This window comes from Podarcis cretensis (assembly GCF_951804945.1).
Source record: "Podarcis cretensis genome assembly, chromosome: 5".
NCBI classification, from domain to species: domain Eukaryota; kingdom Metazoa; phylum Chordata; class Lepidosauria; order Squamata; family Lacertidae; genus Podarcis; species Podarcis cretensis.
The window spans coordinates 102,442,284-102,460,204 of NC_137174.1; the positions used below are offsets into that span (position 1 = coordinate 102,442,284).

General features: G+C 53.7%; 1 protein-coding gene across 3 annotated transcripts in view; it reads right to left on the reverse strand.

Moving 5' to 3' along the window:
* Positions 1 to 4,059: 4,059 nt before the first annotated feature.
* Positions 4,060 to 17,921, reverse strand: part of ATP13A3 (ATPase 13A3) — a 47,264-nt gene continuing 33,402 nt past the window's right edge. For 2 of the 3 annotated variants that reach the window (XM_079977606.1, XM_079977605.1), the window contains exons 23-33: positions 17,027 to 17,106; positions 15,257 to 15,299; positions 15,046 to 15,155; positions 14,497 to 14,593; positions 13,986 to 14,058; positions 13,362 to 13,539; positions 11,769 to 11,956; positions 10,841 to 10,929; positions 9,937 to 10,017; positions 8,760 to 8,885; positions 4,060 to 7,488 (exon numbers count right to left, since the gene is read on the reverse strand). In XM_079977606.1, the coding sequence (XP_079833732.1) occupies positions 7,282 to 7,488; positions 8,760 to 8,885; positions 9,937 to 10,017; positions 10,841 to 10,929; positions 11,769 to 11,956; positions 13,362 to 13,539; positions 13,986 to 14,058; positions 14,497 to 14,593; positions 15,046 to 15,155; positions 15,257 to 15,299; positions 17,027 to 17,106 (1,272 nt within the window). In that variant the 3' untranslated portion in view covers positions 4,060 to 7,281. The remainder of the gene's footprint in view (positions 7,489 to 8,759; positions 8,886 to 9,936; positions 10,018 to 10,840; positions 10,930 to 11,768; positions 11,957 to 13,361; positions 13,540 to 13,985; positions 14,059 to 14,496; positions 14,594 to 15,045; positions 15,156 to 15,256; positions 15,300 to 17,026; positions 17,107 to 17,921) is intronic. The other variant, XM_079977607.1, reaches the window with a different exon arrangement.

Consider the following 17,921-nt stretch of genomic DNA (forward strand, 5'->3'; position numbering starts at 1 on the left):
CGGAGACACTTCCGGGTCACGTGGCCAGCGTGACATCGCTGCTCTGGCGAGCCAGAGCCGCACACGGAAACGCCGTTTACCTTCCCGCTGGTAAGCGGTCCCTATTTATCTACTTGCACCCGGAGGTGCTTTCGAACTGCTAGGTTGGCAGGCGCTGGGACTGAGCAGCGGGAGCGCACCCCGCCGCAGGGATTCGAACCGCCGACCTTTCGATCGGCAAGCCCTAGGCGCTGAGGCTTTAACCCACAGCGCCACCTGCGTCCCTTGGATCTTTTTAGAAGGTCGGCAATTTCACAGAGTAGGATGCTCTGCCCAGGGAGGCTCTCCTGGCCCTCTCAGGGCATGCCTTGACAGGCCAGATGGAAGCATTCCTCCATGACCTCCAAAAGGCTATATGTGGCCTATTAGAAATGGGGAGTGGTACCTCGGGTTAAGAACTTAATTCATTCCAGAGGTCTGTTCTTAACCTGAAGCACCACTTCAGCTAATGGGGCCTCCTGCTGCCACCGCTGCACAATTTCTGTTCTCATCCTGAAGCAAAGTTCTTAACCCGAGGTACTATTTCTGGGTTAGCGGAGTCTGTAACCTGAAGCATATGTAACCCGAGGTGCCACTGTATTCCCCTTTGTTTTAATGTACCTATGCAGGGCTTGTCTCTTCTGTCTCCTTGATTTGTTGATTGGCTGGTGTTAAGTTGCTTTGGGTTGGCTTGGGCAAGATAAAGCGAGTAACACATTCATTGAATGGTTGTTAGTTTGCCAGTTTTTACATTGTCATATAAGGCCTAGAGCCTTGCGTTTTGTCACCACAATCTGCCTCAGTTTCCCAGGCCAGTTCCTCACTTCTGAGCTCCTGTATCTTTTAGCTGCTCTTATTTTTGTCTGTAAGCCGCCTTGAGTCTCTCAAGGGGATATAAAATATAAAATATTTATTTTTATTATTTTTATTATTACAACATTCATACCTTGGGATAAATACACTTCAGGATAAGTATTTTTGGGTTGCGCTCCACAGCGACCCGGAAGTAACGGAGCACGTTACTTCCAGGTTTTGCCGCTCGCACATGTACAGATGGTCAAAATGACGTCACACGCATGCGCGGAAGCAACGAAACGTGACACGTGCAGTCGCGTCTTGCGTTCTGTTCAGGATGCGAACGGGGCTCCGGAACGGATCCCGTTCACATCCTGAGGTGCCACTGTATTATTAAAAGCAAACGGGTGCATTTGAGGTGCCTGAAGATCTTTCACTCTATCTCTGTGGTGTTTCCTGCACTCAGAAGCCTCCCTGATTTCCGTGGCGCTTACTCCCAGGAAGCCATGCAGAGAGCATTGCCAGGAGGCGGATCCCAAGAGCGTGGGCCTTATTCTTCTGCTCTGCACTGCAGCTCTTCCCCATCAAGCCCACCTCTGGGCAGATGCCTTAACTTTTTGTTCTTCAGGGTCTTTAGATTTACAAAACCTTTGAAGGGTCTCTTGGAAAAGTCTCTTGGAAGAAAGAAGGACAAGCTGCGAGATGCAAGTCATCAGCAAGAAACAAAAAGCCCAGCTGCCAGGTCTGTGATTCTGGCTCCTGCTGGGTCCAGTTGGTGAGTGTGCCCAGTGAGGGTCATGGGTGCTAATTCTGGAGCAGCATCTCTAAGGACATAGTGGCCCTGCAATACTCCTCTTGGCTGAAAGGGGGAGCAGAGGAGCAGCCCTGGGGGCCAACTCCTGCCCTGAGAGGTCAATGGGTAAAAATTAGCAGGACACTGGAATTTCCCACTTGCCTGACGCAATGCACGCTCAGAAGTGGACTCATCCCTCTTGGAAAGAACTGAGGATGTTTGTAACTCTGGTGGCGCTGGAGGCCGACGCGTCTGCCTGGGGAAAAGGAGTGGGGTGCCCCAGGCTTCCTGGACTGCCCTTTAACCTGCACTGACTTTCCTTCAGGATAAGCCAGTGGTTCCCAAACTTCTTTTGGCCCCCGCCCCCTTGGCTCCTCCATAAACTCTTCCCTGGCACCCACAGCCCTAACCTATAAAAAGCTTTATTCAGAACAGCACTTTGCATGACACTAAGATTCAAAGCGGAAACAATTAAGTGCACATTTATTCAAAGTCCAATACATGGAATCGCAGAAAGGGACCCAAGGGTCATCCAGTCCAACCAGGAATAAAACTATTTCATTAATTCAACAAAACTGATGAGCAGCGCCCCCCGGCCCCCCTGCCTTTAAGCACCCATCCCTCAGAGGGTGCCACCACCCACTTGGGGAAGCACCGGGCTAATCTGATGCTCAGAAGGTTGCTGAGCACACTTCCTCCTTCCGGGTGATGCCAGGACCAAGTTATCCCAGCAGGGAAACATCCTCAGATTTTCAGCTCAGAGGGTTCAGGTTTCATTTAAGTGAACCTTCTTATAAATGGTTCTGGCTGAAGACCCAGCAATGAATACAAAGGAGGAATCGCATCATGGGGGAAGAATCAGCCGTGAACCACAGGATCCCACATGGCCTCTCGCTCTGGGCCAAAACCGGCCAGCTCCAGGCGTGTTTTCCCTTTCCACGAAGGTTAGCTATGAAGCAACTCTGGGAATAAACCCTGAAACAAAAGCCTGAAAGTCTCACCCGGGCAATGGGACCCCTCAGCCCAAGATGGGGCGGCAGCCACACACTTGGTGGGGTTTAGAAGGGGTTGGATGAACCTAGGCAAGCGGGAGGCAAAAAAGCAACCTGGTCGTGGCTTCCAGATCTCTGGGGTCACCCCTGTCTTGATTCCCTTCCAACCCTACAATTCTGACTCCAGAGCCTGGGGGGAAAGGCCCCCACGGCTCGCCTCCTGCTTGGGGGGCTTCCCAAGAACACCAGGTTGGCCATTTGTGGGAAAGGGGATGTGAGAGTTGACAAAAAGCACTTTCTCAGCAAGGCTCTTTCTGCATTTCCCCTTCAGCCCAAGCATTGTCAAGAAGTTGGTCTTTGGCACAAAGTGGAAAGGAACCGACAAGTCATTAAACCCAAATTCTGCTGGGTGGGGCGAGGTAGAATATATTCAGCCAGCCCAAAGTCCGCAAATCTCTCTCCCCCCCCCCCCCCCCGTCAGCAACCTGCCAGGCCAAATCTGAAGCTGGCTCCACTCAGCCGCCGACGGAGGAAGCCACAAAGGTCTTCTGAAAACTGTAGCATCGGCCAAGCATTCAGAAAACTGCCCGACTCTTGTGCCAAAGGCTCAACGCTCCAGAACGGGAGGGATGCACACATACATTGCAGCCTTCGAGATCCAGGGATGAGCGTAACAGCTGGCTGGATCAGGCCCATGGCCCATCTAGTGCAACATCCTCTTCTCACCCGCAGCTTCCAGCAACTGGGATCCAGAAGCCTTGCCGCCTCCAGCCCATCTAGTTGTGGAGCAGTAGAAGTGCTCGCACATTTGTAGAGCAGCGTCTGGTAGGAGATCCTGCCTTGTAGGGGGTTGGACTAGATGACCCTGGGTGCCCCTTCCAACCCTGCACATCTAGGATGGCACAGCAGAGCCCCTGTAGCCAGCAGCCACCAGCAGCCCCCCCCCTCCACGAGTTTGTAGGTGCCCACCACTCTCTCCTGCACAAGCCCCATGAACGGCTCGCTGAGGCTTTTTAGCAAACCTCAAACTTTGTGTACTTTGGGTGTAATTTTCAGAAGCACAAGATTCCTTCCCCGGTTGAGCAACAGCCAAACCAGTCTCCCCCCCCCCCACCCAGCTCAAGGCAGGCAAAGTTGGGTTTTTTATTTGTCCGCAATCACATCGCTTGGCCCTTTCTGCAGTGACTTCATCGGCCGTGGCTCATTTTGCCCTCGCTCCCCTCTGCAAGCTCCGTGTTGACCACTTCACATGACTTCATCTCTTTTCCCCGGAATGGAGCCATGAGACACCGTGGTCTCTTCTTTTATTCCTAAGCCGCCTGGTGCTTCAGCTTGCAGAAAAGGCCAGCCAAGAGGTTTCCTCTCGAGGAGAACGGCTTGAGAGAGTCCCGGGTTACGGGAGGACCTGAGAGTGGAGGAAACTCCTTTTCCGTGGTGGGCGGGAAATGAAGGGGCAGGGGATGGAAAGGGCAAGCGAATCACAACTTTATTTCAAATAGCTTAAATCACACGCACACAAAAGATTTTACAGGGCTATGACTATGTACAATGACACAAAATGCCTTTATTACAACCGGTACCATTATAAAAGCAGCACAGACAGACATTTCCTGGAGGAAGATGGCCGGCGCCCCTGGAACGAAGGGGCCGGTTTCTGGAACCTTCTGAGACCGCCGGGTCTCGTCCATCAGCTGAACCTGAGGAGCTGGCGGTGGGACTGCGTCATCGACCCCAGAGTTTAGAAGTTCATTGGAAATGGGGTTTTTAAAAGCCTGACATTATGTGGCATATAGCTAGCATGTCAGACAGAGCCATTAAATAAAACTTGTATTCTAATATACAAACATTTCATTTTGGAACAGGGATTTTTGAGGGATAAAGTCATGGAGCTCTTCTCAAGTCTCGAGGCCTGAGACAACGGAGGAAATCGTTTCAGAAGGAACTTGCAGCATTTAAGAAAAAGGATTCTTCATCTCTTTCACTCGGACACTGTGCAGACACAGTCCTGATAACTACAGTAGATTAACTCATCCAGTTAGGAGGGCAATCCTCATAAATGCTCTCTACTAAAAATAAATAAATTTCAAAATGAGTGCAATTTTGTTCAAAAGTTTCCAATGTGAAGATTGCAATAAGAAATTGATTCTCCACTTTCGAATCAAGTGGCTTTTTTTGCATTGTATTCTACAGTAGAATTTTAGCACTAATAACCGGAAGGGCACACGCACAAATAGACACACACACACACACACACACACACTTTTCAGGCTCCACCGTGAAGGCTGGAGCCCCAGGGAGCCGTCCCCAGTCGCATGTGCAAGCCTGGACTGGGGAGAAATGTGCCCCCAAAGACATACAGACACATGGAAGGGGGCACCCAGAGATCCTATGACCGTATCATTAGCTACCTGGTAAGGGAAGAAGATAAAAGCTTTAAAAATAACCCTGAGGGATACCGATATATATCTATATATATCATTTTAAAATCTGGTTATTCTTCTCTTGAGCTAGTCCTTTAGATATGTGCATAAATAATAATAATTAAAATTAAATTAAAAATATTTAATTGGCCATATTTACAATCATGACACAAAGAAGGACAAATTTAGACTTTAGGTACACAAAACGCAAATAATTTAATGAAGAACTCAGATTCCAAGTTCTCGACGTGACCCTGGATTTTACTGCAGAAAGGCAAAACAACTTTCCGGAGTGTTGGAGGGGCCCCCATTAAACCATCTTGTTCACGTGAATTCACAAGCTTTTGAGGAAGATTCAGCAAGAAAAGGAGTCCTCAATTTATTTATTTTTTAAAAAAATACCAACTCAGTATTTTGGCGTGCAAGCTGTATTCCAGAGGCCAGAAGACAAACCTCTTTTTCAAGCTCGCCCCAAGAGGAACAGCGGCTAAACCCCAGCCCAGATCTCAGCGAGGCCAAAAGCAAATGCGCCCCAAACTCCAGGCCAGATCACTTCTCGCCACCACATTGACAAATGGCTTCCCCCAGCCCCAAAGATCCTCCGTGAGACCTGGCTGCCCAGGACACTCCCAGATTTTTGCTTCCCAGCGGTTTTCTGTGGGAAGCACGGGGGCAGCAAGCGAGACTCCTTGAAACAGACACATATTCCCTTCCCCTGGCCAGGACCTCTCCTGCATTGCTCCTCAAACGCAACACGCTCTCTCTGCCTCTCTCACACACACAGACGGAGCTACTGTACAGTCAGATGAAGTGCTGGCAAGTCACAGTCCCAAGGTCAAAAGATGCATAGCTTCATGGATCTCTTCCTTCTTTTCAAGCAAAATAACCGTGCATTTTGAACAGGGGGGAGAGAGAAGGTCGCTACTGCTGCTGCTGCTGCTGCTGGCTCCATCAGCCTGCTCCAGGGAGAGGAGGCGGCTCGCACTTGCACCCCGAGGTGTCACAGTGCCGGATCCCAACCACCCTCCACGACGCAGCACCACGGTGGGAAGGACGCCCGCAGCCGGGGAGGGAAGCAGGCGGCAGAGGCCAAAGGCATTTGCCCCCTTGGGGGCCAGGCCCCTGCAAGACATGGCAGCAGCAGGACGACGACTCTGGGGCCAGGAGCCTCCCAGACTCTGCTTCCAACACCACCTTTTTGTTGAGGTATAAAACGGCAGGAAATGGACCCGGCTGTTTTGCTGCCGCTCAAGAGACGCTGTCCACAGGTGACATTTCCCCCTTGAAGACTTTGCAGGTGCCCCTCCCAGTGCATGGGCTGCCTCCTCTCTGCCATGGGCATCAGCAGCCCCAGGGCAGGATCAGGACCCCTGGGATTGAACTTCAAAAGCACACAGATGGGGTGGGTGCCCCACAGCCGGAGGGAGGCCCAGCCACAGAAGCCAAGGGGCCTCTGAGGACGGAGGCAGAGCTTGGGGAAGGGAGGGGCGGTCAGCCCTTGGCACCCAGGAGCCAGGAGTAGCCGGATGACCCTTGGCCCCCGGAGCAACTCGGTGTGCGCGCACAGGCGTGTGTAAACAGGGACCAGAGACCTAGCGTGGCCTCAGCAGATTTAAAGCACTTGGTGCTGGTGGTGGAGGCCGGGAGGAATTCTTTTACCTATTTCTCAGTAAAGAATATGGCTGAGCCAGCGTGGCTGATTCTTTGCCTGCTTCCTGCACGGAGCCTGTAGCGAAGCCGAGTCGGGCGCAGGGACTGCCGGGCCTTGGCACAGAGCAGGGGGGTGCCAGGAGGGGACTTGGAAACTAACCGTGACGCCCGGCACCCTCTGCTCCGCGCAGACTCTGCAGCGCACTGCTGACCAGTGGCATCCAGCACCAAGTTTGGCAAACACACACAACACCCACACTTTCTGGTAAGGGCAACTCACCCTCTCCTAGCTGGGCTGCAGAAGTCCCCCAGGCCAGCCTCCAAGGTAGAAGGAACCAGCGCTATGCCAGGGCTGCCCTGAGCCCAGATCTCCCCCCAGGGGCGAGAGGAGCAGAGCCTGAGCCCAGAACTGGCCAGCGGAATGAGGCTCGGAGAAGCCGGCTGGAAAAACACCCAACGTTTTGCATTGCTTGTGAAAAGTTCTCCCTCGACGGGACGCTGAACTCCAGGGATGGAGGGGGGCGAGGGGGGCGGCCTGAGGGCCCCGAACACGTGCTCGGCAGGCGGAAGTGTCTCCAGAGAGGGCAAGAGGACGCACCCGGCCAGGCCGCTGCTACGTGACAGTGATGACCTGGCAGGCGCCGTTCTGGTGGGCCGGGGGGGCCTTAGCCTCCGTCGTGGTGCAGGGCCTGGGCGGCCACTCAGGGTCCACCAGGAGCTCCTGGGCCAAGTGAACGTATTTGGCTTTCGGGGGCTTTTTCCTCTTCTGGAAGCCCAGCACCGAGGGGAGGGCGCAGCCGCGGCAGCACCCCAAGGCCTCCTGGAGGGAGAGAGAGAGGGTGAGACCCCACAGCCAAGGGCAGAGGCCAGATGCACCCCCCATCTGCCCAGGGCAGTCAGGGCCCCGTGGCAGCAGTGCAGTGCCAGATAACCCAGAAACATGCGCCCGAGGGAGCCACATGACAGGGCTGGAGGTGGCAGGCCATGGCATGAAGCATCACTCTCTGTGCCCACCTGGTGCCACCAAAGACACTTTGCCCAGCCGCCATGTCCTCTCCCTCTCTCTATATATCTATAGCTCCCAGGCTGGCTGAATTTCAGCAGTTGGGAGCAGGCCTGTGGCTGACACAGGGGTGGGGGTGGGGGGGTTGGAATCCAGAACAGCAGCAGCAGCAGCTGTGGTCCAGCCTGACCCGGGCAGAGCTTCCTTGCTCCTGAGCCCAGGAGATCTTCCCCTTCAGGGATCTCCTTGGGGACCACCCCACCCCTCCTTCTTCTCCTTGGGGAGGGAGATGGGCAGCCCCTGCCCTGAGCTTCCCCACTTCATCATTAAAACCTGGGTTCGAAACGTTCCCTCCTTCAGGGTCTGCTCTCCTCAGCCTAACCTACCTCACAGGGTTGTTGTGATGAACACATATGCCATCCTGACCTTTTGGGGGGAAGGGGCAGGTGGCGGCAGAGACCCTGAGGAGAACCCCAACCCCCAAACCTTGACCCTGATGCAAATTAACAGCCCCCCTTCCCCTGCACCCCCTGGTCTTCAGTGAGCATCACAAGGAGGCTGTTTAAAGCCCCCCCCCCCCTTTAAGGACACTGGCAAGACATTCACAGGCTTAGGGAAAAGGGGACGCCCAGACCTGCCCAACCTGATGCCCTCTGAAGAGGAAGTGGGCGGACACAGAGTCAGACCCTGGGCTCCGCCTTCCCTAGGCCAGCCTTTCTGGGCCTTGGATCCCCAGATGTTTCTGAATTACAGCCCCTGTTTTCCCTGACCATGCTGGCCGGGAACGATGGGAGTTGTAGCCTGACCACCTCTGGGGTCCCGAGGGCGAGGAAGGGTGGTCTCCCGACTGGCAGTCCTGGCTCTGCAGGGCTCCAGAGAGGGGCTGGAGCAGGCACTGTGCTACAACTCCCCCCAGCCAGCGCAGCGTGTCTGGGACTGGTGGGAGCTGTGGGCCAAGGCACCCGGCGGGCCCCAGGGCTGGCAAACTCCGTGGGCCCTCCCCCCCCCCCCAGCATACAAACCCACCCCGTCCCCAGCCGTGAGGGTGTCATGCGTGGACAAGGGAGAGTAAAGCACAGTGTTCCAACCTGTGATGGGTGGGAGGAAGAGGAGGAGGAAGAAGAAGAAGAGGAGGAGGAGGAGCCTAGGCGGTTTTCCCCTTGCTTGTCTCGGTGGAAGACAACTTTCCAAAGGATGGTGTCAAGGAGGAAATTCTGTGGTGTGTTCCGGGGAAGGGGAAGAATCAAGAAGAGGAGCCATCATTGCAGGTTAGCGAGAAGAAGGTCACAACAACAGCACAGTCGGGGCAGAAGAAAGCAGCACAAAGGCCTCTCTCTCTCTCTCTCTCTCTCTCTCTCTCTCAGGGCAGGACTAGCAAACGCTCGGCTCTTGGGAAAGGGGGGGTGCCTGGGTGGGGTCTCCGGCCCAGGCCTCGGGGAAAGAGGGAAGGACATCAGAAGGGCCTGCTGGATTGGGCCCACGGCCCACCTGCCCCAGTATCCTCTTCTCACAGTGGCCAACTAAATGGGAAACCTGCAAGTGGGATTTGAGCCCCAGAGCTACACTCTCCCCCTCGCTATGGGGCAAACCCCAAACTATCCTTTCAGTTCTGTTGGTCAGATCTGGACTGAGAACCGTCTCCTTGTTTGCACTTCTCCTGATTGATTGGCCCGATGTTTTCCGACAACTGGGCTGACAGAGATCCGTTCAAGGCTTCCATCTGCCAGGGGCTTCCAACTCATGGGGAGGGGCTGACTGGTTGTTCCCAATCCCAGAGCGTGGGCAGAATTGGGGCTCTGGCAAAGCCGGGAGTGGGCACAGGGAAGAGCAGCATGTTCTGGGAGTGCAGAAGAAATGTGTCGTGTGGGGCAGGGCCCTGGAGCAATTTCCTGTCACGGTGGCTGCACAGATACGCTAGATGTCCTGGGATCCGGAAGCCAGAGAGAGGTGGTGGCTGAAGGATTTAAAGTGCCCTGCTCCCCCCCCCCCACACACCCTTCTTGAGCAAATAGTGGAGGGCAGAATAATGGAGCAAATACACATACGTTATATACTTAAGACACCTCACAGGGTCCACCACCAACATCCGCCATCCCAGAACACTGGCACTGACAAAGGAGGGTCTGAAAGAAAGGCCCCCCTCCCTTCGTGGGGCTTTGTGCAAATCAGAACCCGGACTGCTGGACTGAGATTATAAGCAGAAAACACGCAGCCACTGCCTCCAACCTGGCCAGAGAAAACGCTCCAAACGCTGCCAGGACTCACCTCCACCAGAAGGGAGACAAAGGCGTTGACGACAACGATGAGGAGAATCCGGACTCGCCACGGATACGGCACGCAGACCAGCTGCAAAGCAGAAGAGACATGCATGTGCAAGCATGAAAAGGGGAAGCAGAGAGGATGCACACAATGGAAGACCCAAGAATCCAGCTTCTGTGCTTCCCATGGCCCCTAACTTGGGCCAGGCCAAATTGTTACCATCTACTCTTAAAAAATTGTATGACTTCATGGAAAGGCTCCTGGTGGGATCCTGAGCATGTTCTGAATGTGCAAATGGAGAGAACTGGGGATGATTCTGAGGCCACATGACGGCAGCAGGATCCCTCAGGTATTATTTCAAACTAGGACTTAAGTCTTAATAGATGTTTGGCAGGAGAAAACATCCCCAAGAGTGGGAATACACCGTTTTCTCGCATTAGCTTAGAAAGCACTCCCATGCGGATGATTTTTTAAATTTCTAATGATGTGTGGAGTCAAGTGGGAGAGACTAATATACATTCAAACGCTGCCTCAGACCACCCCATAATTGCTTTGGATCTTTATAAAGATCTCTCACAGAAGTGAGCCTTTACATGGCAGTTTGTGACACAGTCACTGGCTCATGGAGGAACTGGAAAGCCAGCGGGGACAGGTGCCTGGGGGGGGGGGGATTCTGTGAGGCCTCTAAGGAGCAGCTGGTCCCTCACTCACACCAAGGGGTGGATCTGATTTTGCAGGGAGAAGATAGTCCTGATACACGCGAAGTCTCAGACGGTGTTGCTATTAAAACCCTTCCAAGATGCTATAGCAATGGGGTTTCACTGCCCCACTCTGGAGCTTTTTGCACTGCCCTGAGGGGGCCCCTGGGACTGGCAGCAGGGGATGGAAGGGCAGCCTCTTCTGGGCTTACCTCAAGGAACCAGTCGATGGGCTGCAGGGGATGCAGCAGGACGAAAAGGACGAAGGCATACAGAACGATCACAGAGATAACAAAGAGATCTGCAGGGGAGGGAGGAGGAGGAGAAGAGAGACACCTTTGAGCATGCAAAGCCCTGCAGTCTCGCTTGGCAAAAGTGTCTCCTTGTGCCGTAATTTGGAGGCTGTGAGGTTGCATCTCCCGGAGCCCGTTCCCAATCCTGACCCCTCCTGAGCCAAGGAGCCCCCCTCTCCCTCCCTGCCCAACTGGAGTCTTCCCAGAAGACCCACCATTGTGAAGAAGAGCCCCCTCCATGAGAGGTCTGGAGGGTGGCAGCACGAGAATGGGCCTTTTCTGCAGTGGCTCCCCACTTGTGGGCTGCTCCTCCCAGGGAGGCCTGCCTGGCACCGTCACTATTTCTCTTTAGACGCCAGGAGAAAAAATTACTCTATAACCAGGCCTTTCGTCTGTATCTGTGGCCTCTTAGATGTGGGTGGTATTAGATTTCCTGCCCCCCCCCCTTGCTTCTAATGTATCTATGTGGAGTCTTGGCTGGCTGGAGGTTGCTGTTTTTTGCCTTTGACAAGATAAAGCGGCTCTCCATTTTAATATACACAATATATAAGAGAGCCGGGTCTTTTGACAGGCCCTTTAATGGCGCCTTTCTGCCCCTCTAATCCCTGGCATTTCCTGCCCTCCTCCTGCAAGCAATTTCGCCAGCAGAGAGGCGAGAGCCCGACTGCTTCTCTCTCTCCAGGGCAGGGGGCATCACCTCCTCTTCAAGGAAGCTGAACCCCACGGAGGGCGAGGACGCCTGCAAGAAATGCCCCCCTACAGAGCCCCCTCCCACCCTGCTTGCCCATCAGCACTGCTCTGGCTTGGGGTCCCTTCTCCGTCCAAGGCCCAACACTGGCACACGTACAGTTTTTGTAGCAAGGCTGCCTGAAGGGCCTCCCTTTGGAAAAGGCCACAGCAACAATGAGGTACTGGAAGCTGGAGATGAAGAAGACGGTCGTGTTCTCGTAGTTCCTGATGTTGTGCTCGTCGTGGAGGGTCTTGTTTTTGTGCTGAGAGGCGTTGGCAAAGGGACCCCTCGAAACATTGCAGGCACTGCAACACCCGGGGGGGGGGGGGAGGAATTAATGTATATAAATATTAACAACAACAAAAACAAAAAAGAGAACACAATCAAAAATTTAAATCATACATCTTAATTGACTTGCCTCCACTCCCCCTCCTGGATCCATTATTTTATGCTTATTCATGCACATCCATAAAATCTTACATTCTTAACAGTCCAATTTTAAAACCTCATTCATCTTGTTACAAGTGCCTTTTAAAAGTTCAACCAGTGTAAAAGCCAATACACCAAGCCTGCAAGGTATGCATTAAGCATTTCCTCTTTTTAAAAAATCAATGTTATTTTTCTTTCTTGTGTTTCAAATTATCCAATATGTCCTGCATAGCTCACTAATTTGCTTTACCAATCTTCTTTATCTTCTTTGGCGGTGGCTTCTTCCTTCTATAGGTTTGGGCTGGTCTGGGGGGCGGGGCGTGGAATTAGAGCATTTCTAACACTGTCTGTCTGTCTGTCTATCTATCTCTCGGTGCTTCTCCAGCAAGAGGAGACAAGGCCAGCAGGGCCCAGAGACCTGCCAGCAAGTCCATCTCAAACTCACTCCTAAATGTCCTTAGAGAAAGGAAGTCTATCGTTTCAAGGGCTGCAATTAACTATATTAGATCAATCAATTAAAAAAACAACAACTTTGAGCAAGTAAAAAGATGCCCCAACTAGTTAAGACAAAATAAAATAAAGTATTATTACTACTACGATTGCTACTTTTGCTGTTTACTGGACCCAGTGTATTAGTACATAAGCCCTTAAGAACTTGGGACCAGTCTACCTGCGAGATCGCCTGACCCCACCTGCACCCCCTCCAGCGCTTCGCTCGGTGGAGGGTGGCGCTGCTACAGGGGCCCCAGGGCCCCCACTCTTCATCTGTAAGAACTCAGATCATTTAGTGTGGCAGCAGCTGCCCTCTGGAACTCCCTGCCTATGGAGATCAAACAGGCGCCTCTGCTGGACTCTGAACCATCTTGTCTTGACAAGCCTGTCCAGATGCCTGGAAAGTTGTGGTCATTTTAATCTGTTTAAGTATTTTAAATCAGAGGCCCACTCCTCCCTTATCTTCTGAGACAGGCTACCATGGAGTCGCAATTAATTAATTAATTAATTAATTAATTAATGTTTTCTCTTTCTGTAAACCACTTTGAGGCTTTTTCTTATATATACAATCAAGTGGTACATAAATTTTATGAAATAAGAAATAAACAAAATTAAGAGCCGGACACTTTTGAGATGGTTCCTCCTGGACCACCACCCCCCCCCACACACACATCCTCCATCACCAAAAGGGATGTGGTCCGCCAAGGGCAGGTGGGGTCCCACAGATTCCAAAGAGAAACTCTCCTGCCCCCACCGTGGACCCAGACGTGGCCCCCTGGGGCAACTTACTCTGAGTGAGGGGTCCAGGTCTCATACCAGGGCTGCTGCCTGGCCCACAGGAAGCCCAGGGTCTGGAAGCCAAGGCAGATGAGGATCTGGGAGAGGACGGAGCAGAGCAGGGGAGCCGAGATGAGGCCGGAGGGCGGCCTCTGCGCCACAAGCTCCTTCCAGGCAGGATTCAGGCTCACTGTGGAGAGAGAAGGAGCTGAGACCCAAAGGGAGAACCAACACACAGCCCCCGAGCAAAGCCCCTCTGCACCAAGTAAACCAGGCAAACTCAGGAGCACAGAGCTGCTCATTCTGCACAAGGCTACCTGCCAGGGGAGGCTGGAAAGGAGCTATGGTGACGCGTAGAAACTTGAATTTTGAAGCCCCTTTCTTCCCCTGAAACCACACACCAGAATTGGGCAAGGAGTCAGGATTCTGGGTTTGGGATCTACAGCTGCAAAATTGCTTGTTGCCTCCCCCTTTCTAAGGGTATCACTTGTTTCCTGTGCATCAGCTTCACAATGAATTCGGCAGGACTCCCAACTCTGCAAGCTGCTAGGGCTGGTGAAGGAGAGAGGCCTGCTGGCCAAAGCTGTCCCAGAAAGGGAGGGCGGCCTTGGAGGAGCCGGGGAGAAGGGTACTCACTGGTGAAGACCACCACCAGAATTATTGCGAGATCAATGAAGAGGAACTGGAAATCTCCCAGGTTGCTCTGGATCTGCAAAGGAACCGCAAGGGGGATTTCAGAGGGGATGGAAGCAGGTTTCTTTTATGCCCTGAAGGCCAGCTAAAGGGCTTCTTGGAAGCTCAGCAGCTTACGTCCCACCTCCACCGGGAAGCTGCTCAGAGGCCTTCTGCAAGGTGATCCCCCCCCCCCCCCAAACCCATTTCACCACTGGCCATGAAGCATTTCTGGTTGAAATGGAGATGAGAGAGAAGCAAAGAATGCCACAGACTTTGCTCAAGGGATGAGCCGTGAAACTCTCCCTGCTGCTCCTGACCTGTTCAGGGCCTATCAGGTGCGAGTGGAGGAGGGAAGGAGGTGGGAGCTCGTGCCTCGGAGCCAATCAAAGGGAGAGGAGGACAGCTTCACAGACACACTCAATGTTGCGAAGCCCCACCATGGGGGGGGGGGACGACGGGCTCAAATACTCACAGAATACAGCAGGGTGACACTGACGTACTGGATAATACTGTACAAAGCCATGAATTTGAACACACAGAAGGAGGTTATTAAAGCAGCCCGGCCTTCCCTGTGAAGACAAAGAAATCCACATGGCGAAATCCAGGCGAGTCAATCACTGCGTACCTGAGGCCAGGTAAGAGCTTAGGAAGAACTTCCTGGTGGGCAGGGGAATGGGCTCCCTGGAAAGGCGGGAGTCTCCTTCGCTGGAGGTTTCTAAACAGAAGCTGGATGGCCGCCTGCCAAGGACCCTGCAGCCACACTGATATTCTTCTTAAACTGAGGTGCCCAGAACTGGACACAGGACCCCCAGTGAGGCTTGACCACCTGTGGCTATTCTGTGCTGGGCTTCAGTTGCTGCTGCCGCCCTTCAGGCTGGTGAGAGGCCACGCAGCACCCTGGCATCCCTCCCCAAAGGGAAAGGACGTCCTCCACCAGGCCCTTGGCTGGCACCCCCACCTCTCAGGGAGGGGGGCAGCTGTGCCCAGGTGGGACCTGAAAGACCCTCCAAGCGGCCCTTACCTGATCAGGCTAGGCACGCAGGAGATGCTGGGTGTCCGGGAGGTGAAGGGAGACGCCACAGAGGCCTCCAGCTCCGAGAGGGAAATGCCACCGTGTGCCCTCTTCAGTGCCTGTCCAGTCGCAAACGGAGCAGAAAGGAAAGGGTTAATTCTCCCGGTGCAGCGAATGAGCCGCGGGTGAGAATCGCGTGGAAACGGAAGAGGCTACTCACCCCGCAGTCGTTTGCCCCGTCGCCACACATGCCCACGTAGTAACTGCAAGAGCAGAGGGAGGGAGAACATGAGAAGGCAAGAGGAATCTGCTGCACCAGCCCAAGGCAGCCCACCCGCCCTCACAAGGGCCTCAATGGGAAACCCGCAAGCGGGACCCCAGCACAAGGGCAACTGGCTTCCTGGCTAGGGGCCACTGTTAGCCCTCTCCATGAATCTGCCTCCTCCTCTTATAATTCACCCAAGTTGGTGGCCATCCCTGCCTCCGGTGGGAGGGAGTTCCATAGTTTCACCATGCGTTGTGTGAAGAAGCAAGGGAGAGCCAGGACCCCACAGCATTTTGGCCTAAAGGCAAGCCCCCCCCCCCCCGTGAGCCCGCTTCTGCTGCCTGGCGTCTGGGCATCTGGGCTGAGGACCAGGACCAGGGAATCCTGAGCTGCAGCAAAGATGGTTCCAGGGCGTTACTCCCAGGGGGAAAAGAAACCTGGGCCTCAGAACAGGGCACACCCAGAGAAGCACCTTTTAAAATCACATTTACATGCAAGAAAGCAGACAAGAAGCTGCTGCCCAAATCACCGCTGTTGGCTGTGCTGAAGAAGCAGGGCTGCCTGGCATCGTTGGGTGAGTGACAGCCGGGCAGCCAGAGAGGGTGAAGAGGAAGAGCGCTGGTGTCCCCTGGAGCGAGAGAGAGAGGCCTCCACGCTGCTCCAGGCTCCCACAAAGCCAGGCAAGGGGGGCACGACTGCTTGGCACAGCCACTGCCAGAGCGACAAGCCTTCTCTGCAACACAGGCCAGGACGCAAGGCCCCCAGACCCCCCTCTTCACAGCAAGGAGCCTTTACAGCTTTGAGGGGGCCAAAAAGTATAACATGATGCATGGCATCGAGAAAATGGACAGAGACAAGTTTTCTCCTTCTGTCCAATGAAGCTGAATGCTGGAGGATTCAGAACACGGCACAGACTTAAACTACGGAACTCACTTCGATGGCATCTGGAGGCATCTGGGTGGCCACTGAGAGAAGAGGACGCTGGACCGGCTGGGCCACCAGCCTCATCCTGGAGGCTCTCACTATGCTCTTAAGGAGCTGAGCTGAATGTGGCTTCTGACATCAGTTCCACAGCAAGTTCCAGTTCACAAAAATGTCATCTAACGCTTTGGGTAATGACTCATTCAGTAAGAAGCTGAAACTTGGAAGCGTTTTCCCCAAGAGGGCTGGGCTGCTGTGCCTATCAGAGGCGCCAGAGAGCTCTGCATGGCATCAAGCACCACATGCGAGGGGTGGGCAAGATGTTCTGCCTGACCCTTCTGACTCGAGAAAGACCCCCCAGCCCTCTTCTTCGCATTGCGCTTGTCCAGGGGAGAGCAGATTCATGCTTGTCTCCCCCCGCCCCCCAGAGACAGGACCCAGCAACTTAGGGGGCAGGCACTGTGGGGAAGGGCAGGGGCAGATTCTTAAAAAGTGGCCCTTTGGTGCCAAGAGGACTGGCCAGCCGGCCCCCAAGCAGGCTGAAGCTTGATCCCCGACTGGGAAAAGGTCAGGAGTGTGGCCTGGGCTGACCTCTGGAGACTGGCTCCTGGCTCCCTGGCCCAGAGGGCAGGGGCAACACCCCTAACTCAGTGCATGGTTTCTCCCTCCAGAGCAACCCTCACCTTTAAACCAGAGAACTGCGGCTTCGGCGTTTTAAGAAGCTTTGGGGCTGCCTGAAGAGTCGGGTCAAAGCAGCAGCAAGAGCGGCAGCAGCAGCGGCGTCAAAATTAGAGGGATACTTACTCTACGTTTTGCAAAGCCTCCACCAGCTGGGTTTTCTGGTCCGGTGCCATGCGGGCAAACACTGTGCCATGCAAGACAAGCTGAAAAACAGGGGAGGGGGGCTCTCAGCGATGTAATTAAAATGGGACGGGGAGAGATCAAGCATTTCGAGGGCAGGGACACATTTCACTTTGGGAAACTTCTGCAATGCTTCTCAAAATACAGGGAACACCCCGGTGCCTCCAAAGGAGATCGCTGGGGAAAGTGCAGAGGAGGAGAACCAAAACTATCCCAGGGAGAAAAGACTAAGGCATTTTCGTTTAGGGAAGGAGAGTCTCTGTGGGGTGTAGAGGCTGGGGGGTCAGGCTAGGACCTGGGAGACCAGGGTTCAAATCCCCACTCAGCCATGACCTTGGGGACCAGCCACTGCCTCTCAACCTAGCCCACCTCACAGGGTTGATGTATTAATTTTTGTTTGGGGGGAGGAGGAACATGTGCCGTACCAATAATAAAATAATTATTACTATTTCTGAAGGCAGTCCTGTATAGGGAAGTTTTTAATGTCTGATGTTTTACAGTGGAACCTCTGGTTATGGTGCGGATCCATTCCGGAAGCTGCAACCTGAAAACGACGCAACCCAAAGTGCCGCATCTGCGCATGTGCGTGGTGCGATTTAGTGCTTCTGCGCATGCATGAACAGCGCGAACCCAGAAATAACCTGTTCCGGCACTTCCGGGTTTCCGCCGGTCGCAAGCCGAGGGTGACGTAAGCTGGAGGCAACACCACCCGAGGCTCCACTGTATTGTGTTTTTAATATTTTGTTGGGAGCCTCCTAGAGTGGGCAGCATGTAAATAGTAAAATTATTATTATTATTTCTTTCATTTCCACCCAACCCATTTTACAAGGAGCTCAAG